The sequence below is a fragment of the Phascolarctos cinereus genome, unplaced genomic scaffold, assembly GCF_003287225.1.
Source record: "Phascolarctos cinereus isolate Bilbo 61053 unplaced genomic scaffold, phaCin_HiC Scaffold_4;HRSCAF=312, whole genome shotgun sequence".
Taxonomy (NCBI): domain Eukaryota; kingdom Metazoa; phylum Chordata; class Mammalia; order Diprotodontia; family Phascolarctidae; genus Phascolarctos; species Phascolarctos cinereus.
The window spans coordinates 719879934-719902064 of NW_027555847.1; the positions used below are offsets into that span (position 1 = coordinate 719879934).

General features: G+C 59.2%; 2 protein-coding genes across 6 annotated transcripts in view; one reads left to right on the forward strand and one right to left on the reverse strand.

The window, feature by feature from the left end:
• Positions 1-16137, forward strand: part of SMTN (smoothelin) — a 41880-nt gene extending 25743 nt beyond the window's left edge. For 2 of the 5 annotated variants that reach the window (XM_020996378.2, XM_020996381.2), the window contains 9 exons: positions 4723-4893; positions 5000-5075; positions 5555-5719; positions 6225-6287; positions 6494-6557; positions 6919-7104; positions 7205-7322; positions 9022-9173; positions 15773-16137. In XM_020996378.2, coding sequence (XP_020852037.1) covers positions 4723-4893; positions 5000-5075; positions 5555-5719; positions 6225-6287; positions 6494-6557; positions 6919-7104; positions 7205-7322; positions 9022-9173; positions 15773-15923 — 1146 coding nt within the window. In that variant the 3' untranslated portion in view covers positions 15924-16137. Of the gene's footprint in view, positions 1-4722; positions 4894-4999; positions 5076-5554; positions 5720-6224; positions 6288-6493; positions 6558-6918; positions 7105-7204; positions 7323-9021; positions 9174-10514; positions 10683-15772 lie in introns of all 5 variants that reach the window. The other 3 variants (XM_020996380.2, XM_078154424.1, XM_020996382.2) reach the window with 3 other exon arrangements.
• Positions 16138-17119: 982 nt separating this feature from the next.
• SELENOM (selenoprotein M) lies at positions 17120-21515 on the reverse strand. The gene is made up of 5 exons (XM_020996634.2): positions 21246-21515; positions 18661-18696; positions 18515-18549; positions 17899-17977; positions 17120-17747 (listed from the first exon to the last, which is right to left on the reverse strand). Exons 1-5 carry the CDS (start codon positions 21345-21347, stop codon positions 17556-17558), a joined length of 444 nt encoding a protein of 147 aa, XP_020852293.1. The 5' UTR covers positions 21348-21515; the 3' UTR covers positions 17120-17555.
• Between the last annotated feature and the right edge of the window lie 616 nt (positions 21516-22131).

The window sequence follows — 22131 nt, forward strand, 5'->3', positions numbered from 1 at the left end:
ACCCAGGCTGCCCTTCCAGGCTGGGCAGGATCAGGAAACCCAAATGCAAAAATAAAACCAAAACCAATGGTTTGGGCTTGCTGGACAGGTAGTGAGCTCCCCGTCACTGGAGGCCTTCCAGCAGAGGAGGCCCACTTGTGTTGTAGACCCAGGAGTTCTTGTCCAGGCACACCCTGAGGGCCAATGCACTCTCCCTTCGCTCTTCCCCCTCCTCCTCATTCTCTTAGGCCCTTTCCCCTTCCCTCAAAATCAGGAAATTCCTGCATCCCAAACCTATCTGGGACCTTCACTAGCTGTGTGAGCATGTCCACAGCATTTCCCCTCTCTTCGCCTCAGTTTCCTATTCCATCAAATGGGTTCAGAATACTTGCTCTCCTGTCCTCTCTGGGGTTCTTGTTAGAAAAGTGCTTTGGAAGTCTTGTTTGGGGTGCTGGAGAATTAGGGGTCCTTCTCACTGAGGAGCGCTGGAAGGGCCTGGTCCCTGTCCTCAGCCAGCTTGCCCTGGGCCTCTTGTTGGGGCCCCTCCGGGTGGCCCCACTGGGAAAGGAAGCAGATTCATCTCAGCTAATACCCGGCCGGGGCCCACAGGATGGGATTAGGATTAGGAGATGAGCTGGGGGTGGGGGGGCCAGGTTGGGCAGGAGCGGCAGCAGCAGTCAGGAAGAGGAGGACCCTAGAGGCGGTGAGGCCGGCCAGGCAGGGGCTGGGGGGTGGCACAAGCGCCTCGAGCGGCAGGTGCTGGGGGAACTGTATCCTCCAGGCCCCTTCATTATTCACGAGCCAGGATAGGCTCCCCAGAGTTCCTGCTGGGAGACAGCCAGACCCCACACAGGCAGGGAACGGCAGTCTGGGCAGGATCTCGGGCGGTCGCTCTGTCAGGTAATGCGCTCTGGCCATCCAGGTAGCTTGGGGCGGCCTGAGATCTGGCCCTGTGAGCTGCCCCCTCCCTGGGAGCCCTGAGAGGCTTGAGCCCTGGGTCTGCTGCCTCCTGGGGTCCCCCCAGGGGTCTCTGGTGTGCAGAGGCCTGGAGGCAGGCCATCCCAAACTCCTCCTTCCAAGGGACTCAGGTGGCATCCTGAGGGGGGGGAAGAACTCAGGGTCCGTCTTAGTGGCTGTGTGACCTTAAACAAGTCACTGAACTCTGGGGCCCAGCTTCCTCCCCCAGCCTGGCTGAGGCCTCCTAGGGGCTCTCCCAGCCCTGATCCTCTGCTCTTCTGCGCTGGGTGGTGGCCTCATGGCCACCTGTCCCTCTCCCTCCCTGCTGACCTCTGTGTGCTCCTGCAGGGGAAACCCTTGGGGTCCTGCCAAGAGTTGGGGGCAGGGGATGGAGGCTCACGAGCCAGGGGCCAGCAGGCTGGCATCTGCTGGGGCTCACGCCACACCCCTCACCCCCCTCCTCCCCACAGGGACAAGAATAGGTTTCTCTTTGGAAACAAAAGCCCCTGCTGGTTTAGAAGCCAGTCTGGGACAGGGGCGGGGCAGACCGGGCCCTGCTGCCCTTGCCCTCGCCCTCCGCCTGCCTGCCCACAGAGCTGACTGTGGCTTCAGCCTGGGAGGCAGGATGCCGGGGGTGGCCAGGCCTGGCCCCCAGGGGCCCGGGGAAGCCCTGGCCTCGGAGCTGGAGGAGCGGCTGACCCAGGCCCTCCAGCAGCTGCGGCAGGAGGTGGAGGGTGGGCAGCAGGCGGCCACCCGGGCTGCCGAGGCCGCGGTGGCAGCCATGGAGCCCGTGGCCCGAGCGGCCCGGGAGCTGCAGAAGGAGACAGCTGCCCTCCGAGGGCAGCTCGAGTGCCTGAGCCTCCAGCTGGAGGCCCTGAGCCTGCGGCTGGGGCTACCCGACCCCAGCGCCCTCCTCCTAGCGGCCGAGGACCCTGAAGCCCTCTTCCAGGGGGTGGAGGATGAGGGGCCTGAGGCCACCCCCGTGGCCCACCCCCCTGCCTTCAGCACCCGGCGCCTGTCCTCAGTGCCTTTGTCCTGTGGCAACAGCCTCGTGAGTTGGGAGAAGGCTGAAAGGGTGAGAGGTGGGAGGACAGTGGTCCTTGGGGAGGGGGAGGGGAGCAAAGTGCCAGCGGAGGCCAAGGGACAGAGATGGGGCACTCAGGAAGGGGAGCCTTCCAGGCCCTCTCCTGGGGAGCCAGAGCAATAGCAGGGCGTCCACAGAGGGCTGGTGCTCAGTCTAGAGGGCCTTGGGAGCCTGCCCCCTCCCCTCACTGGACCTCGGCTTCCTTCTCTACACTTGGAGGGGGTCCAACAGATGGTCTCTAAGAGTCCTGCCTGCTCAGCGGCACAGGGCGGGGAAGGGGGAGACGCAGCAGCCCCTTTAGGCTCAGGGGCTCCTGCTTGGGGGGCGGGCACCGGAGAGGGAGGACAGGCGTCATGCACGGCCTTGACGAAGCTTATCGCTGGGCGAGCCGGGAGGGGCGCTGTCTGTCTGGAGAGGTTTGGGGTGCAGGTGTTGGCCGGGAGGCCCAAGGCTGGGGTGAGTGGGAGAGCAAGGGGGGAGGAGCCTCCTGGGGACAGCTGCTGCGGGTCTTCTTACGGCCGCAAGGGCCCTGCCAAGGCAAGGAGGGAGGCTGGACCTAAGGGTTGAGGGCAGAAGGCCCAGGCCCCACTCCTGCCATGCCCTGGCCCTCAGGGGTGCCCCCTCCCTCCTCCTCCCCTGTTACTAGCCTTAGCCCAGGGCCGGGACGGAGCCAGGCCAGAGCTGTCCTCGAGGAGCAGGGCCCTCCTGGAAAGCCAAGGCAGAGCCAGGAGTGTGGGCCAGAGCCCAGCCCCTCCTCCGGGTGACTGGGTGGGGCCTGGCACAGCTGCTTTGCCCCCAGGCCCACCCACCCCCATGCCTGGAAGTCACCCAGGACATTCCAAGGGCCCAGGGGCTCAACCAAGTGGAGAGAAAGAGTGGGTGGGGGAATTGGCTCAGAATCAGAAGCCTGGGCTTGAGTGTTGTGACCTCAGGCATCTTCCTTCCTTCTCCGGGCCTCAGTTTCCTCCTTTGTCATGATCCTTACCCTCCCTGTCTCATGGAGCATGCTGGGTTCCAAGAGCCCAGTCAGTCAGGAAGGATTTATTAACACCTGTGGTGCCAGGCACCATACTGGGTACAGACAGAGGTGACGGCGACGCGGCCTATGCGGACAGTGGAATTCAGGAAGACCCGAGTTCCAATCTGGCCTCAGACACCTCCTAGCTGTGGCCAAGTCACGTCACCTCTGTCTACCTCATCTATAAAATGGGATAATAACAGCACCTTCTTCCAGAGTTGTGAAGGTCACAGGTAATCCTCCTGAGCTCTGTGGTTACGATTCTCATTAACTATGAGATGCGCCATGAATGGTGATCGCCATCCACGGAGAAAGGGCCTCCCGTTTACTGAGGAGGAGGAGAAAGAGGAAGGTCAAGCCCGGAGAGGCAGGGCTGGGACTCAGGTCTCAGGCCCCAGGGCCCAGCTGGTGCCCCTCTGACCCAGGCTTGTCCAGTCTCTGCTTGGAGATCTCCGAGGAGGTGAATCCTCTGCCTTTCGAGGCATGCTCATTCTACTTTCTAATCGTTATTGGGATTGTATGAGAGGGTTTTCCTTATGGAGAGCCAGCATCTGCCTCCCTGTGACTTCTGCCCTCCATCCATCACCCCCACTTCTGTCCTGGTGGTATGAGGCTGATCCCTCTGCACGGGAAGGGCCTCTCAGATGCTTGAGGAGAGCCACAGGGCCTCCCCCCGTCCCTTCTCACCCCCCATCTTATCCAGTTCCTTCAGCCAAGCCTCCTCTGGCAAGATCTGGACACTCTTCACCATCTTGGTCTCTCTTCTTCCCTCTCCTCTGCACCCGGCATCCTCCCTGTCTGTGAAATTGAGGGCTGGCCCAGCCAGGCTTTCTGGCTCCTGTATCTTCTGATCCCTCCCGTGAGCCTCCGATTACCATTGTCTGGGGTGGAGGAGCCGGGCTTGTCAGGGCCCAGAGAGGAAGGACCGGGTGAGCCAACCTCTCCTTCTTGGGCTCTCCATGGATGAGTCTGACCGGGCCCAGATCGCAGCCCCCGCTCTAGGTGACCGGGCAAGAGTGGGCTTGGTGGCCCTCGGCGTCCCGTCAGCCCCAGCGCCTCTGTTCAGCAGGGGCGAAGGCCACCCCGTGCAGGGGACTCATAGCAGTGCCGGAGCCTGGCTGTCCTCTAGACGTTCAGCCACCCAGATCGCAGCCCCCTGGTGGGTTGGCTTCCAGTGGTTTGGTCTCTTGGGCAAGCAGACTGGAAGGAGGGACAGGCAGGGTCCTTTACATCACTGGCCATGTCTCTCCTCCGCTCCCTACTGACTTCTGGGGCACATACATGCCCCTGTGGTGAGCGTTTAAAGCCCCCTGTGGTTTGGCTTGGGCCGACCCGTGTCCCGCCTCCCATCACCGGCGTTCCAGCCCGGCGTGGCTCACTTTCTGGTCGCCGGACACCGCCTTCATGTCTGGGGCATGCTGTCTTCTCTAGCACCATTCCTTCAGGTCATCTTAGCACCTCCCCTCCTCCCCCTCCATCCCCCCATCTCCCAGTGGCCTCGTAGGGCTTGTTTGCTGAGTCTGCATTGGCTTCTCTGTTTGTGTTGCCAGTAGACTGTACACCCCTCGAGGGCAGGGACCGTTTCACTTCTGTCTTTGCATCCGAGGCGCCCTGCATGCAGTAGGCACTTGATAAATGCTTGTTAATGGATTGGTTGTCCCTCCCTGGTCTCTTCCCACGGAAGATGGATGCAGAGGCAGTGGTGGAGACCCCCACCGTGGTGCAGCTGGAAGTGGACGTGGCCAACGGCACAGAGAAGAGCCGGCCAGGGAAGGAGCCGGAGCCCCAGCCTCAGAGCAAGCTGCGCCCGGAGGAGTTGGCCGCCATAGAAGATGAGACTGTCCTGGACAGGATGGTACAGACGCGGCTGGGGTGGGGGCAGGGAGGAAGGGCCGTCTGGGAGGGCAGGGGAGGGGAGGCAGTGACACAGGGAGGAGTCAGCCCTGGACTGCCCCCCACAGCTGGACCAGACCACAGACTTTGAGGAGAGGCGGCTGATCCGGGCTGCCCTTCGGGACCTCCGGCAGAGGAAGAGAGGTATGGGCTAGACTGGGAAGTGGGAGAGAGGGAGGGAGCAGGGGGTGCTGCAGATGACCACAGCAAGGGTCATCCTTCCAGGCCAGGACTGCCCAGCCCCTCTCCCCAGCTTCTCACTGTTGAGCTCCCTGATCTTAACAATGCCCTCCAACCCCAACAGAACCGTTGATGAGCTTTCTGCACCCCCTACGTGCTATGGCTCCCACCCGCCTCCCTTCCAGCTCCAGATGCAGCTCCTGTCTTTCAGCCCCTGCTTCTTCATTCCCTAGCTTCTCTCTCCCAACCTTTAGTAATCCCCACCTGGCTGGTCAGTCCCTGGCCCCAGCCCCAGGCTCCAGGGAGGAGCTGAGGGCCCTTGAGGTAAACACCTCGTTCCTAACAACCTGCCCTCCCCAACCTTGTCTTGTGTGTCTGTGGGTGTCCCTTCGTGTCCCCCCCGGGTGCCATGTGTGTGTGTGTGTGCACACGGCCCCCTCCAGACCAGCGGGACCGAGAAAGGGAGCGGCGCCTCCAGGAAGCCCGGGCGCGGCCAGGGGAGGGCCGGGGCAGTACCGCCACAGAGACCACCATGCAGCAGAGCCAGAAGTCAGCTGATGGCTCAGCTGTGAGGACCGTCACCAAGACAGAGAGGCTCATCCACTCTAGTAAGGGTCCAGGAGTGGGCAGCAAACACCAGACCTGAGTTGTCCTGACTCCTCTGGGGGTGGGCCCTCAGAAGCCATCTAGGCCCACCCCTTCTCACTTTAAGGAGGAGGAAACTGAGTCCCAGAGCAGTTAATGACTTGCCCAAAGTCAGACTAGTTAGTAATGTAGCAAAGCTGGGATTCACAGCCAGCTGCTCTAACTCTACTGTGTCTAACACGTGACCGCATTTGACTGTAACAATTTCTACTCTTTCATTCTTTCCCCAGACTCTGGGTGTCAGAGCTGGGGAATAGAGACTGTTAGAGCTAGGACAGAGAAAGTCAGGGGCGGGAGGAAGCTTAGACATGACCTGCCTGCCTCAGTTTCCCTTCCTAGAGGGCAGACACTCTCATCTCAAGCCATCCCCTCCCTCTGTAATGGAGGGTAGAGAAGAGGACCCCTGGCAAGGTAGATATCCTCCCATAATTCCCACTGAAGGGCCCTTTTGGTGTCTCTCCCCACCAGGCGATGGCAGCCAGACCTCCCGGACCACCACAGTGGAGTCGAGCTTTGTGAAGCGATCTGAGAGTAAGGCCCAGCCAGCCGGCCCCCAGCGGCCTTCTTCCGGCTCTCCATCCCTGACCTTCTGCCTGTCTGTCTGCCTGTCTGTCTGGACACTGTCCTGATCACTCTGCCTTCTGTCTTCTCTGCTGCCCCTCAGACACTCCCTTTGAGGCTGCCCATCCCCAGGGCCCCTCAGACCCTCACTCCTGCCCCCTTTTACCTCCCACCAGACGGCGGCAGCAGGACAGTGGTCCAGACCAAGTCTTTCACTTCTTCATCCAAGAAGACGGGCAGGTGAGGAGAGCCTAGGCTGAGATTGCTGAGGGATCCAGGGGGGCCCGAGCTGAGGTGGGGAGGGGTCCAGGTCACAGTGGACAGTGTCTCCTCATAGGAAGAGTTCTGGGTTCAAATCCTGACTCTGACTCTGCTATATCACCTGGGTAACCTAGGACCTCAGTAACATGAAGGGGTTCCAGCAAGGTATAGAGAAAAATGGGATGCATTCATAGGAGCACTCTACCGCTTGCTAATGACTGTGTGATGTTGGGCGAGCCCCTTCCCCTCTCTGGGCCTCAGTTTCCTTATCTGTAAAATGAAGGGGTTAGTAGACTCCCTGGCCTCTAGGGCCCCCTCTTACCCTCCCCTTCTCTGAAAGTATCTTTGACCGTGAGGATGAGACAGCGTCAAGGGCCGGCAGCCTGGCGGCCCTGGAGCGGCGCCAGGCCGAGAAGAAGAAGGAATTGATGAAGGCCCAGAGCCTGCCCAAGACATCTGCATCCCAGGCCCGCAAGGCCATGATCGAGAAGCTCGAGAAGGAGGGCAGTGGCGGAGGGGGAGGCAGGTGAGGCCCCGGGGCTGAGGCTGAGAAGAGGTCAGGGCTGGGGGCAGGGGGAGCAGATGGGGGACGTTTCCCGACCGCGTGGCTGGCTCTCTCTCCACAGCGGCCCTGCTGGCTCGCGGGGGGCCATACAGCGCTCTTCCAGTTTTGGGGTCCCCAACGCCAACAGTATCAAGCAGATGTTATTAGACTGGTGCCGAGCAAAGACCCGAGGCTACGAGGTGAGTGAGCAGCCCCTCCCGGGCACCCAGAGCAGCCTGCAGGCAGCAAGGCCGATGGGCAGGGAGCCAGAAGGGACCGCGGAGGCCCTTGCATGGGCCCTCGTGTTCTCAGAGGAAACTGAGGCTCTAAAGAACGGAACGGGGACTCGTGCTCGTCAGGGCCAGGACTGCAGCCAGGTTTTAAAACTAGAGTCTGTGTTCCTTCTGCAGCATCTCAGCTGCCTTGGCCATGAGATGAAGAATTTGGGCTGCGTATTCGATGGGGCTCCTCCTAACTGTGACATCCCCTGTTCTAAGGCCCCTTCCCAGTTCTGACATCCCCTGCCCTAAGGCCCCTCCCCTCTCTGAGAGTCTCCTCAGTGGGTCTGTTTCTCAGGCGTGAGAAGGCCCTCAAGTCTGGAGCCAGCTGGAAACACTAGAAACCTCCAACAGCCAAGAACATTCAGTCCCCCGGGGCCTGGGATGATTACCTCTGTGTAAAAGCCAGATCCTATCGCGGTGGGGCCCCGGGGCTCGCAGGGTTTGGGCTTGGAGTGTAATCTTCTTGCAGTCGTAAAAATACTTTTCTATTAATCCCATTAAAGTCTGATTATACCAGTGTCTCCTGAAGGCTGGCCATGCCCTCACGCCTGGCACTTGGCAGGGTAGGGGCGGCAGCCCTGGGAGGCCAGACGGACCCGTTTGCAGGGGTGCTGCAGAGACTCACCCGGGCTCACTCTCCCCGGTAGACTGGGAGCTCCTGAGGGGAGGGGCTGGCTTGCCTCTCTTCTGCAGTGCCAGACGCAGAGTAGTCACTTAGTAAATGCTTGCTGGTGACTGACTGACTGACTGACCACAGTCACAGCGGCTGACCTGGGACCCTGGAGGCTCTTTCAACACCCAGGCTGCCTCTGGCCGGGACCTCAGAGGTCATGCAGCCCAAAGTCCTCTCCCTTAAGGGCAAGTGAGCTGGTCAAGGTCACACAGATACGAAGCGGCCCAGCGACAACTCAGACTCCTTTCCCCGTGCCCTGCTTGACCTCTGCCATCCTGGGCTGCTCGGATGTCAGCCTTGGAAGTCCTCTGACTGAGATCCGAGGATCCCAAAGCATCCGTGGTGGCTCTGGCCTCTCTGGACCCTAGCTCTCCTTGTCTAGCTGCCTGGCACCTTCCTGCATGGAATCTGCTCCCTTGTCTCCTCTAATAGGCAGAGACTCCCTTCTCCCTATCTTTGTACTCCCAGGGCCTAGGACAGGACCTGTGTAGCACACAGTAGGTGCTTAAGCATTGTTTGTTGATGACTGAATGATCTCCAAGATTCAAAAGGATATTGATAGGAGAGTGAATCTAATGGAATAGTAAGGTATAATTCACTGGGAAGAATACTCAGCCTTGCCTTGGGTTCCAAGATGGGGAGGCTCAGCTAGACAGTTATGGTTCTAGAAAAGATCCGAGGCTCTTAGTGGGGTGATGGAGCGAGTTCCCCCAGCCTCTGCCTCGTTGGACTTTATCTGTAGTGCCGGGACCTGTCTTGGCCCTATGGGGTAAGGACGGGCTGGAGAGTGTCCACGGAGGGATGGCCACGCAGTGACGGGGCTTGAGTCTGCGTCACCTGGGACTCCGTGGAAGGATCTGGGGGAGGGTGCTAGTTGGGAGCAGAGAAGCCTTAGAGAGGGGCTGTCTGGTGGGAGGCTCATCTCCCCCCTCCTCGTCCCCCCAGCACGTCGACATCCAGAACTTCTCGTCCAGCTGGAGTGACGGCATGGCCTTCTGTGCACTGGTGCACAATTTCTTCCCTGAGGCCTTCGATTATGGCCAGCTGAGCCCCCAGAACCGGCGTCACAACTTTGAGGTGGCCTTTTCGTCAGCAGAGTACGTAGCCCAGCCCCGCTGGCCATCACCGGCCCAGAGCGTGGAGGCCGAGGTGTGGGGGGTGACCAGGTCGAGGCTGCCCGTGGGCCCCCCAGCTGGAGACAGGCAGCCTGCCCCTGCCCCTGGCCCTGCGTGGGCAGAACAGATCCCCCCCGCAGCTTCCCTGCCTTCTCCATCCTTCTGCCAGGCCCGGAGCCCTGGGCCTCCCCAGCTCGCTTTCTGCTGCTCTTCCAGTCCCCAGGTCAGGCCAGGACCGGCTGAGGCCTCCCGGGGCCTCGGCATCACCTCCCTCCCAGCCCCCAGGACTTTGAGGGGCAGGGACAAAAACGTCCCTGTTCCCACCCTGACTCCTTCTGGCCTTTGCTGCCCCTCCTCCCTGGTCCCTTTCCTCCAGTACTGAGGCTTCTGTCCCCCACCTCGATGGGGGGCCAGCATTTTCTCCAGTCTGTACAGGGGGCTTCCAGCCGGACAGTAGGAGCTTTGGGCCTGGGCCACGCTTGCCCGGCCTCGACCGTCCGACCAGCCCCATCCGTGGCCCGCACGCCAGGTGGCCCCCTCCCTGCCCCTTTCCTCCTCTCTCTCCTCCTCTGTCTCTCTCTACCTTTCCTTCTGTCCCCTGAAGCTTTCTGCACCCCTGTGTCCACTCAATATGCCAGCCCGAGATTCCAAATGGAGCCGATGGGCTGGGAGGGGGGCCATGCTGGCCCCCTGGCCCTCCCCTTTCCCTGGGCCTATATACGCCGGATATATAGCAAAGAGAGCAAGTCCGCTCTTGTTTGGAATCATCTGCTGTTGAAGCACACGGCCCCTGGCCCGCTCTGATCACACCTCACCCCAACCTGACCCTTCCCTTCCCTGCCCATGAGCCTGGATGTTTTCCTTTGCCCCTCTCTTCCCCTCCCCCTCCCCCTCCACATCCTCTCACGCCTCCCTCCCAGCCTCACTCACCCCCACACCCACCCCGGGGGTAGAGGGGGGCACCACCCCTTTGTCCTTCCCCAGCCTTCCCTCGGAGCCCTGCCCCCTGCACCTGGTGCCTGGCCCCCCACCCTGTGCCCTCCCCCACCAGCCCTGTATGCATCGCACACCAGTAGAGGACAGTAGCACCCCCCCCAGCCCGGAGAGCATGTGGGGGGTGGCGTGGGCTGACCCCAGCAGCGCGTGGAGAATGTCACCGGATTTACGGATCTCTCTTTCTGTTTCTCTCTCTCCCCCCTCTCTCCTCTCTCTTCCCTCTGTCCTCCCCCCTCTCTCTCTCCCACCCTTCCTCACCCCTCCCCTCTGCCCACCCCGGTCGGGCCTGTCTCCGGCTGGGCTGGCTGTGTGCCCCCACACCCCCAGGACCCACGCTGACTGCCCCCAGTTGCTGGACACAGAGGACATGGTGAGGATGCGCGAACCAGACTGGAAGTGCGTTTACACGTACATCCAGGAGTTTTACCGCTGCCTGGTTCAGAAGGGGCTGGTAAAAACCAAAAAATCCTAAACCCCCCAGCTGAGAGACCCACGGTGAGAAAGCCTTCCCAGCCCGGCCCTGCTCCAGGGAGACAGCAGGGCTTGGGGGGGGAGGGGCACCTGCGGTGGAGGGAGGAGGGAGGGGGCCTTCCTCTGGCCACAGGATGCCTGCTGAAGGGGGAGGGAGCTAATGCCAGCATCACTGGAAGCCTGACCTGGCAGTGCTTGGAGATCTGGGGATCCCTGACTAAGAATGCCAAAGCTGGGAGGGAGCTTAGAACAGGGGATGTGAGAGCTGGGAGGGAGCTTAGACAGGGGATGTCAGAGCTGGGAGGGGCCTTAGAACAGGGGATGTCAGAGCTGAAAGGAGCCTTAGAACAGGGAATGTCAGGGCTGGAAAGGACCTTAGAACAGAGAATGTCAAAGCTGGGAGGGGCTTTAGAACAGGGGATATCAGAGAGGAGAGGAGCCTTAGAACAGAGGATGGCAGAGAGGGGAGGGGCCTTGGAGATCATCTCTTCCATCCATCTCCTTTTCAGAAGAAGAGGCTGTAGGGAGAACTTGTGCAACCCCACATCCAAATAGTGACAGGCTTGACACTAGAAGCCCCCTGTCTGGGGGATCCAGAGCCGGGACTGAGTGCTAAGGGAGAGTAGGGAACAGCTTTCTCAAGCGGACAGGGCCAATGCCCTCCCACCCCCGTTTTTCCAGATGATGAAACAGATCCAGAGAAGGGTTTGGCCTGGCCATGGGCACATAATGAATTGGTTGAGGGCAGACAAAGTGGGCACAGCAGAGGTGCCCCCTGAGGCCCCAGCCCTGGGTTCTGAGGCGCCTTGGGGCCAGAGGGTGGAGGCTGCCCCCCCCTTTGGCGGGCTGCTGTGGCAGCTGTGGGTGTGGGTAGTGAGCTCCCATCACCATTAGACTTGGGAGTGGCCAGGGCGCACCTGGGATAAGGGCTCACCTGTCCTAGGCAGGCTCCCCAGGCTGGTACCCAGGGCCACCCACCCCCAAAGGCTGGCCCTGCCACTGCTCTCTGTCATATATGGGCAGGGTAGCGGGCCCTTGGGGAGCTCTGTAAACCCTGGAAAGTGTGACTCAGCCCCAGGCCTCCTGACGTCTGATGCTGTTTGGCTCTCCTCACCAAGGGCATCCCGAGCCCATAAGCCTACGCTCCCCAGGCCTCCCAGCATAAACAATGGCTTTATAAGGCTGAGAGGGAAGACTCATGTGAGCCAGGGAGGCAAGGGCCAGGGAAGACTCCCAGGACAGACCTGGCTCAGAAACCTTGGGAAAGGAGGGGGCAGGGTCACTGTCCACAGCCAGCTGGAACAGGAGGTTTTCAGCCCCAGAGCACTAAAGCTGGGAGGGGTCTTAGGCCTTCCCCCACCAAAGCCTGAAAGGGCCTCCTATGTGCCGGCTCGGTGCTAAGTGCTTTGCAAATATTATCTCACTTGAGCTAGGGAGCCTTAAAACAGGGGATGTCAGAGCTGAGAGGGGTCTTAGAACAGAGGATGTCAGAGCAAGGAAAGAAACCTGAAAGGGCCTCTTATGTGCTGTCATGATGCTAAGTGCTTTGTAGATGTTACCTCAGTTGAGCTAGAGAGCTTTAGAACAGGGGGTGTCAGAGTCAGGAGGGGCCTCAGAACAAGGGAAGTCAGGGCTAGGGGAGAAGCCTGAGAATACAGAATGTATGTTAGCTTCAGAAGCTCCTTCATGTAAAAGATGAGAGAAACTGAGGCATCCAATAAGGATGTGATTTGACTACCATCTCCCAGCCAGTTAGTAGCAGAGCCAGGACTAGAGGCCAGTTCTGGTTCTGGGCCCAGACTCTCTGCTCTAGCGCTCTAGGCCAGGGCTCTGGTCCCTTTTCCTTCTTGTCATAGGTCAGGAGCCCTCTTCTTGCCCCATGGCCCTGCCTCCTGCTCCCCTCCTCAGCTGGGCCTGTGTATCAGACCCTACCACCAGCTTGTGCCCTGTCCCCCTCCACCCTGCAAGACCAGAAGCTGCCTGACTGTGCCACCCCTCTGCCCCAGGCCTCCCTAGCTGGGTGTGAGCCTTCAGGGAAACACAGCAGAACTGGCCTTCTGGGAGCCAGAGAGCTCTCCTTTGCTAGGGCCAGGGTGGCCGAGAGTTAGGCCTGCTGGTCAGCCCAGCCCAAGACAGCCATTCCAGAAAACCCACCGGCTCAAGGGGTGTAGTTGGGGCCTCACAGCCAGCCCTGGGGCCTGGCTTCCCTGGAAGTGGCTCCGGTCTATCATCGGTAGTAGAGGGGAGAGACAGCCCCTCTCCCCTGCCCAGGACCTTCATACCAGGATGGGGAACCGAGGCCCTGAGGGGGGCCCACAAGCACAACGGGCTCTGGCTCTATACAAACTTAGTTGCTTAGCAACGGTTGAGTCCCCAAACAAAGATAAACACACGTCCTCACACTGTTGATTGATTTAGCAGAGGACGGCCAGGTCTGGGACCTATTCCCAAAGAGGGTGATGGGTGTCCTGGGCCAAGAGTCAGGAGATGTGGGTAATTAGTCCTCCATCTGCCACTAGCTCACTGGAAGTGTTGGCCAGTGCCCTTCCCCTTCCTTAGCCCTAGTTTTAGCTTGTTAAATGGATTCGGTGTTCCTGTAAGCTTCCTGGGCCTCAGTTTCCTCATCTGTAAAATAAGGAGGGTCCCAGCTCCAGAGCTGGGACTGTTGCCACGGGACTGTTGCCCCATCATTCAGTCACATCCGACTCTTCACAGCCCCTTGCACTCTACTGTCTGTGGGCTTTTCTTGGCAAAGATAGGGGAGTGATTTGCCATTCCCTTCTCCAGGCCAAAGGTCCCCATTTCAAAAGAGGGAAGCCAATAGAGTCTGTAAACTCGAAGCCAGGGAGTAAAACTCAAGAACGTGTTATTAAAAGGATGGTGTGTGAGCATATAGAAAGGGAAGCAGTGATCAGGGCCAGCTCATCGGACCTCCTTCGGCTGGTGGCGCAGGAAGCCAAGTTGCTAGACTGGGGAAGGCTGGAGAAAGATCATCCCTCTATTTGCCAGGCATTTGATAAGAGTTCTTCAAGGTCTCGTGGAAATGATGGAGGGAGTAGCTAGGTGCTTTCAGAACCAGGCCCAAAGAGCTTTCATTAATGATTCCATGACAGCTTGGAAGGGCCTTTGTGAAGGCCTTCAGGGATCTCTGGTTAGCCAGAAGTCAAGACTTCAATGGCAGGGATGGCACCTTCATCACATTAGCGGGTGACATGAACTGGAGAGACAATTCATGGATTCACTGATTTTAGACCTGGAGATCCCCAAATCCATCCCCCTCGTTTTGCAGATGGGGTAACTGAGGCTCAGAGTGGGGGCTTGCCCATGGTCACAGTGTGGCCTCCAAATCCAGTGCCCTCCCCAGGCTGCCTCTTCATTCAATGTGAATTTAATACGGCTTACAGTCAGGGTCCAGAAAGGTCTCAAACGCCCCTAGAATGTTGGGCAGAATCAAATCAGAGGAAAGTGAATAGAGATGGATTCAGAGGCTTCTAAGTGTGCAAAAGCAACCCCTTCCTGAGCACAGGATAGAGGAGGTGTGGGCACATAGAAGTTCCAGGAGAGAAAGAGCTGCCCGTTGCAGTGGACCACAAGCTCGACATGTGGCATCATGGAAAAGACACTGGGCATGGAATTGAGGAAATGGTGCTTGAAGTCTGGCTCTGATACTTGCAATGGGCAAGTTCTTTCCCCCTGAGATTCCACTTAAAAATGGGGCCATGACCCATTTCCCGGGCTTGTTAAAAAGGAAGTGATTTGCAACCTTTTAGACACTAGAGATGAAAGATGATGGTCACAGTGTGGCGGCTGATGTGGTCCTGGGTGCCCTGAAGAGGGAGGTGCCCGCCCCTCTGGCCTCTGCTCTGCTCACCACTCATCAGAAGGGTTGCGTCTGGTGGTGGGCGCCTTTATGCCGTGACATGGAGAGGCTGGAGAAGGTCCAGCGGAGGGCAGCTGAAAGGCGCCAGGGGAGAATGGCGGCGGTCCTCGAGTAAGGGAGGCTGCCTTAGGAGGAGGGCTCAGCTTAGCTCTGCTTGCCCCCAACCCCGACCCCGGCAAAACTAGAAGTGACGGGGAAGATGGCATGAGGCAGATTTCACTGTATGAAAGGGGGAGACTGTGGGGTGTGTGGGCTGCCCCAGGAGGTGATGGCATCTGAACAGCAATGGCCATAACCACTGATAGGCTCAGAGCAGGGGCTGCACCTGGGATTTCATCAACAATAATGGCTAACGTTTCTCTGGTGCCCACTGTGTTCCGGGCACTGGGCCAAGGCTCATAAGAACCCAAGGAGGTAGGTGCTGCCCCGTTTTTCAGATGGGGAAACTGGAGCAAGCAGAGGTTAGTGACTTGGCCAGAGGTCACCCAGTTAGCAAGCATCTGAGGCAGGCTTTGAACTCAGGTCTTTGTGACTTCAGGTGCAACACTAACCCTTAGGGAACCCAGCCGCCTCCTGAAGCGGTTGGATTAGATGGCTCTAAGGCACCCTTCTGATCAGCTTCAGGGCCCTGGCAGTGGCTGAGCTTCCTCACGACAGGCATGGAAGGAGCTGGAGCTGCTTCTAGGGGTCACCAGTGTTGACTCCTGGTCAGGGTCCTTCCAACCTACTCCCCCCCTCCCCACCCCTGCCATGGGCCACTCCACATGTCTATACCTGTGAGCTAGAGAAGAGCTGGGGGGAGGGGGACAGGCGCTTTCCAGCCTCCAGAGCCAGCTGGAATATCGGGGGATGGTCTTGCCTGCTGAGGCCCTGGCTGCCTCCTGGCCAGTCCCTCCCTCCCAGAGGAAGGAAAGGTGAGGGCTCGAGGACAAATCTCGAAGCCGCCTGAGGGTGCAGGGTCGGCAAGGCCTTTGTTCTTTGGCTAATGCCCCCCACCCCGCCCCACTCCAGTGTCAAAGGTTTCTAGATGGGAGGGATCTTGATCATCTCATCGAGCCCCTTTCCCCATTTTACAGAGGAGGAAGCTGAGGCCCAGGGGAGGGATTGGCCCGGAAAGTTGAGTGGTAGATGCTGGATTTGAGCACTGGCTTCTGCCTGCCATCCGGGGCCGGCAGGAGGGGCAGACAGGGCAGAATCAGCCCCATCACTCACCCCGTTTCCCCCCCCCCCGCAGGGTGCTGGTGGATTGCGTGCCCCTGGTGGACGTGGAAGACATGATGATCATGGGCAAGAAGCCAGACCCCAAGTGCGTCTTCACCTACGTGCAGTCCCTTTACAACCACCTGAGACGGCATGAGCTGCGTTTACGGCAAAAAGAACTCTAGGGTGTCCCCATCGTCCCCGTGTGCCTGCCCCCCCAGAGCAGAGGAGGCCTTCCCCTGCCCTTCTCCCCCCGTGTATGGATAAAGAAAGGCTCACAGGACGGCACGCTACTTCCCTGGCACCGGCACCCCCTCACCGCACTGCTGTGCCACCCCACAGCTCCAGCGCCCGCTACTCACAGCGTTTCACTGTGTTTTTATAAATTATTCGTTCTCAGCCCGACTGCCTTGTCCTTGGACCACCACCCAGGCTCCTGACACGCAGGAGGAGGGGTTTCCTCAATGCATAGTGAGTTTCTTGTCACCCACCTCTTGTCAAAGAGGCAGCTGGGCACCTGCGGGGGCACTCCATAATCCAGGGTCAGTCGACAGGTGACATAGGTCCCTGACCTGCAAGCCAGGAAGTCTTGGTGACAGCCATTCATCAGAGCAAAGGCTGGCAAAGGGCCTTACAACGGGCAGAGGAGCCATGACTTGCTTAAGGTCACACAGCTAGTCAGTGTCAGAGCTACAACTTGAACCCAGGACCACTCTCTTCAGGGCCCCGAGACCTCGGCCTGGATGCCCATTCTATGCCAGCCCCATCCCACTTACTTCCACAGTGGCCTCAGGGAGCCCTCAGACACACACATTGGACTGTGTTGGGCCCCTGGGGGGGGAGGGGTTATGTCCAGCCCCACTCCCGCACTACCTCCCCCCAGTCCCACAGTCACACCTGCAGAGAGCTGGATAAGGGCCGAGTGGGATCCTGACTGGGGACGCCAGGTTTTGACCCTGATCACAGGACCATCAGTCTAGAGTTGGAGGGGCCCTCAGGGACCTTTTACTCCAACCCTCTCCTTTTACAGATGCCAGAGGTGGAGAGATTTGTCCAAGGTCACTCAGGATGAATCCTGGTGGTTGTTTTTTTAGGTGGGGGGAGGCCATCAGGGTTCAGTGACTTGCTCAGGATCCCACAGCTAGTAAGTGTCTGAGGCTGGATTTGAACTCTAGTCCTCCCGACTCCAGGGCTGGTGAATGCACCTCCACCCCACCCAGCTGCCCCTGAGACTGAATCTTGATGGGGTATCCGGGGAGTGGGGGAGCTGTGAGGAGGGGATGTCAGTCACCTCAGCCTGAGCATTCCAGCCCAGTTTCCTAAGTCCCTGGTACCCCCTGAGGCAGTGACTGGAAGAAGGGCAAAGACAGACACACAGACATTGCCAGTTGGAATAGGGGCTTTTACTGCATAAGGAAAAGGGAAAAACCTCAGCCCTAGCCTCCACACACACCCCTGGCCTGGCCCCAAGGACACAGCCATCTGCCCTCAGCAAGAGTAGCCCTTTGAGCTGAGAGCTTCATCCTGTCCTTAGTGGCTGGACGGGGGAGGCGGGGTGCCGTCGACAGGGTCCCAATGCCACCCATGCAGATCAACTTGCCGCTTCTCCTGGACTTGAGACATTCACCATTCTCCCACTCTCCCACCCCCAAGGGGTACTGCCAGGCAAGTTGAGGTGTGTGGGTGACCCCAGCAGTGTGCCAGCCCTCCCCTTGGGGGCATGGGCATGGCCCTGGCACCTCAGCTCCAGTTAGGGAGCCTGGCATGCAACACCATTTCACAGCTGCCAGCTGGGGTGCGAGCCACAGTCCCTGAGCCTAGAGTTCCAGGCGTGTGGGCTTTGAATCCCCATGGGGCACTGGACTGGGTGCCTCTGCTTCAGAGGGCCTAGCTGGGGCCTTCTGGTACTCGGGAGGTACGGGGGCATCTGGGCTCGATTTTCGATAGAAGCCCAAGTCCTTCAACATCTGGTTAATCTCCTCCCGGGTCATGTCATGGAGGGGGATTCTCTGTAAAGGAGCAAAAAGGTCAGAGTGGCCCCCAGAATGATAGGAATCCACAGACCAGACTCTCACCCAGAGCCCCCAACAGCTGTGCTGTCTCCACAGAGAGGTCCTTCCCCACCCTCACCCCACATATGTGTATGGGATGGGGTCTCACCTCAAGCTCCTTATACTGGTGACCCAACAGCACAAGCTCAGGGTCGGCTCCAGGGAGGTATTTCGTCACCAGGTTGTGGCTAGTAGTGGAGTTAAGGAAGGAGTAGGGGGAGAGAGATAGAAGAGCTTGGGGAGTGGGAGGCCTGCCCCTGCCCCACCTTAATCTGGAGGGGCCTGGATTGGGGAATAGGGAGGTTAGCTGCCCCCTTAGCCCCATCAGAAGTACAGTAAATGGAGGGAGGCAGAGCTGGCCACCCCATTGCTCAGGTCAGAGGCATGAGGGGCTGCTAGCTACCTTTGCCCCAGTCAGAGGCGCTGTAAGTGGGAGGCCAGGGGGCTAATTCCAAGGGGACCCCGGGGAAAAACCCTTTGCCCTAGTCAGATTTTTACTTTATTCCAAGCACCCTTGCCCCTCATTAGACGCTTTCTGGAGAACCATCCATCTGGTGCCCAAGGCTATCCTTACAGAGCCTCAGGGAACGGGGGTGATCCCTGAGGGGAACTGAGAGTCAGCAGCTGTCGAGAAAACAGAGGGGCCGGTAAGAGCTGTCCAGGGCTCCTGCTGACCCTTGCCACACCCCCAACACACCCAGAGACCGCCTGCTGAGAAAAGATACTAGTAAGGGACATCCTGGGTGACGAAGAGTTTCACCTGGAGGACAAAGAGGAAGTGGAAGTGACCGTTAGCAACCCCCAAACATAACCCACCCCAGCCGCTCAGTGGGCCCCCCTTCTCCTGACCCACTCCCAGCCAGGACCCTACCTCCTTCAGCCGATTCAGCTGTCATCCTCCACACGTCTGCCAGGGACAAAGCCAAAGGTCAGCCGGTCTCCTTCCTAAGTCCCACAGCCACCCTAATCCCCACCCCCAGCAGCCACCCAACATCTAGGGCTTATAGGGATGGCCCTCGCAAACTCCAAAGGACCAGATGAATACCATTGCAATTATTTTTAACTCTCTGGTTGTCATGGCAACCCAACATGCCATCCCTGGTTTCCAGGGAAACACAGGAAGGGAGGGGTACCTTCCTCAAGGGCAGCATCTATGCTATGGAAAAGGACCTCAGTGATGAGAGTAATGGGCCAGGGATTTGGGGAACTTCACTCTACCGATGCAGGTGGGTACTTTTCTAGTCTTAGGGCAGGGGTTTCTTCACCAGAGGCCTACGGAGGACTGGGGGTGCAGGGGAAGGGAAGGTCTGTGAAGCCATCTACCTAATGTGATGCAGCTAAGGCCCGAGGTCACTGTTTTTTTGCAGGGTCGGCTCTCTTTTCCTAATTTCAGAGAGAGGAAATTGAGGCCCAGAGAAGAGATTTGCCCATAGTCATTCGACTAGTGTCAATGCACGGATGGGGGGAGGGGTGGCACCCAATCCACTTAAGGGGAAACTGAGGCCCAGAAAAGGGCAATGCCTTGCCCAAGGTCACAGAGATCAAGTGCATAGCAGAACCAGGATCTGAACCTAGGGCTTCTAACTCCAAGTCCCAGGACTGGCCTGACGGCCTCTTTATACACTGCCCCTATACCTAGGTGAGGGCATTCAGCAGACTTTAATGAATAGGGAAACATGCCCCAGGCTGGATTAAGAGCTCCCTTGAACTCCTGTAAGAGGGGATTCTTGAGGCCCAGGCTCACAAGAGACAAATGGGTGTCTGCCAGCTCCCCTCCCCACCCCCATCTCATCAGCCTCTTGTGGTGTGAGCATTCAACCCTGGAAAGAACCACAGGTGCAGAGTGGGCACCTTTGGGGGGGCCAGCAAAGATGGGGCCCCATGGGGACTTCCTGTGGGGAGAGGAAGCCCTAGGGAGGGCTGCCACATGGTCCCTCCACCTGCCTCAGAGACAGGTCCCTCCCCCAGGGCCTGGTTCCATGTTCTCCTCTCCCCTAGGCAGGGAGGCTGGGGAAAACCAGGGGCTGGAGGGGGGGGACTTTCTTCTAGCCCCATGGAGAGATGGAGCTGGTCACTGCTGCCTCTTCACCTCCCCTCCCCCAGTCCTTTCCCTGCACTCAAGTACTAGAATAAAAACACAGTGGCTGTCACTTCACGGTACCCTTGATTCACACCAGGCCATTCAGGCCAACCCCTTCACTTTACAGATGAGGAAACAGGCCCAGAGAAGGACAGTGACTTGCCCCAGGTCACACAGCTAGTATGAGAAGTAGGATTCGAACCCAGACCTTCTGACTTTCAGAGCCAGCCATTGTGTGGTCCCCTGCCCCATCTCTCCTGACTCCAAGGTCAATTGCAACATCCGTAAGAGGCCTTAGGGCATAGAATGGCAAAGTAGGAGGGACCCCTCCACATCTCCTTTCCCAAGATCCCCCAGTGAGTTCAGTGGTTAGATCAGAGGTCTCCTGAACTTGCAGGGAATGACTGCTCCACACACTCCCAGAGGCTGCATCCTTGGACCTGTGGAACTGTCCAGCTCAGCTCGGGCTTTCTCCGAGGTTGTGTGCAACCCACAGCCCCTCCTCATCCCCAAGGCCTTCCCTCCCAGACCCTGCCTCAAAGCTAGGGTTACTAAGTCAAGGGGTGAAAACAGGAAGCCCCAGAGAAGAGATCTCCAGGCTTCAGGGCAGTGAAACAGAGGTAGTCCACAGAGAGGAAGAGGAAGATCCCAAGATCCAGAGGGGCAGGAGAGGAGAGGAACTGGAGGCAGAGGAAGAGGCTGGAGTCAAAAGCCATAATGAGAGGCTTCTGGGATGGGAGGTCCTGAAGGACTGGGTTCTGGGGAAGGAATAGAGGCTGAGAGGAGTGGGAGGTTGAGTCAGAAGAGAGAAAGGAAGGGGGGGCAGATCTGTTTGGGAAGGAATGGGAGGAGGTGGAGTTGTGTGGGAGTTGTGTATGAGGATCAGAGCCCAGGAGGGCACTGGGGGCCTCAGGGAGAGACGATAATGTTGTTTAGAGAGGGGAGTACCCAGAGAATCGGGTAGGAAAGTACAGGGATGTTGTGGGAGCGGTTTCTGGGAGTGGAGGGATGGGGGAGGGATGTCAGGCAGCTCCTCAGTCCCGAGTAGGGGAGAGGGAGGGGAAAATGAGGTCCAGGTGGCGTTCTGGTGGGACCGGGGCATACTGCAGAGGGGCTGGGAGGCCCAGGGAGGAGTGGAGTGCCCGGGTTGGAGGGGGTGTTCTGGAGGGACGGGGGCATATTGCGGGGGGGGGGGTTGGGAGGCCCAGGGAGAAGTGGAGGGCCCCGGGGTGAGATTTTGGAGGGACGGGAGCCTCAGGGAAGGATGGGGACCCCTCCCAGGGGTCAGCCAGGGTCCTAGAGGGATGAGGAAGGCTCACGGAGCCAGCCTCGCGGTGGGGGCGGGGGGCCTGGGTGGAGGGATGAGTCCCCCTTACCTCCACTTTGCCCCGGGCCAAGCCACGAAGCTTGCTCCAGTCGGGCTGGAAGGCGACAGCGAAGAGTCCGGGGAGGAGAAGGAGCGGCAGGAGGCGACGCATGGGACCGGCTGAGGGGGGGACCAGGCCCGGGGGCTGGGGTGAGGAAGGGGGCAGGGACTGGGGTAGGGGTCTGGGCAGGAGCCGAGCTTGGCTTGGCGCGACCGGCCTGAGTGGAAGCAGATGGAGAGAGGATGGAGAAGGGAGGAGGGAGCTTGCCGGAGGTGGGGGGCTGCCACGTCATAGTTCCGGGAGGGAGGGTGGGGCCAGGGCCAGGCAGGAGAGACACCGCCTTCAGGCCATCCAACCCAGAGCTGTCTCCCTCCTAGCGCCCGGTCTCCCGGCCTGCAGACCCTCATCCCTGCACAGTCCCCATCCCGGGCCTTCGTTCCTATACTGCAGCCAACCTAACCCTTCTCTCCCTCCTAGACCCCCATCCCAGACCCTTAACCCTACCTCCATCTCAGCTTTTCAATTCTACCCCGATCCTAGTCCCTTCAACCTAGCCCCAACATCCTAGCCACTCCCCAGCCTAACCACCTCAGCCTAGTCCCAGCATCCTAGCCCCCCCATCCCAGCTCCCTCAGCCTAGGTCCCCCAGCCTAGCTCCCCCGGCCTAGCCCATCACCAGAGTACTTCTCTGATGGTGGAAAAGAGGGGAGAGTGGCAAATGCGAAGTAAAGCCCCAAGGGCCAGGTTTCAATACCAGCTCTAGTCAGCAGAGGGGGGAAGTCCCCTGCAGAGCCCCAGCCTGAGAGTAATTACAATCACAGCAGCACTCCAGAACCGAGAATGTCAGAGCTGGGCGGGGCCTCAGAACAGGGAATGGTCAGAGCTGGGCGGGGCC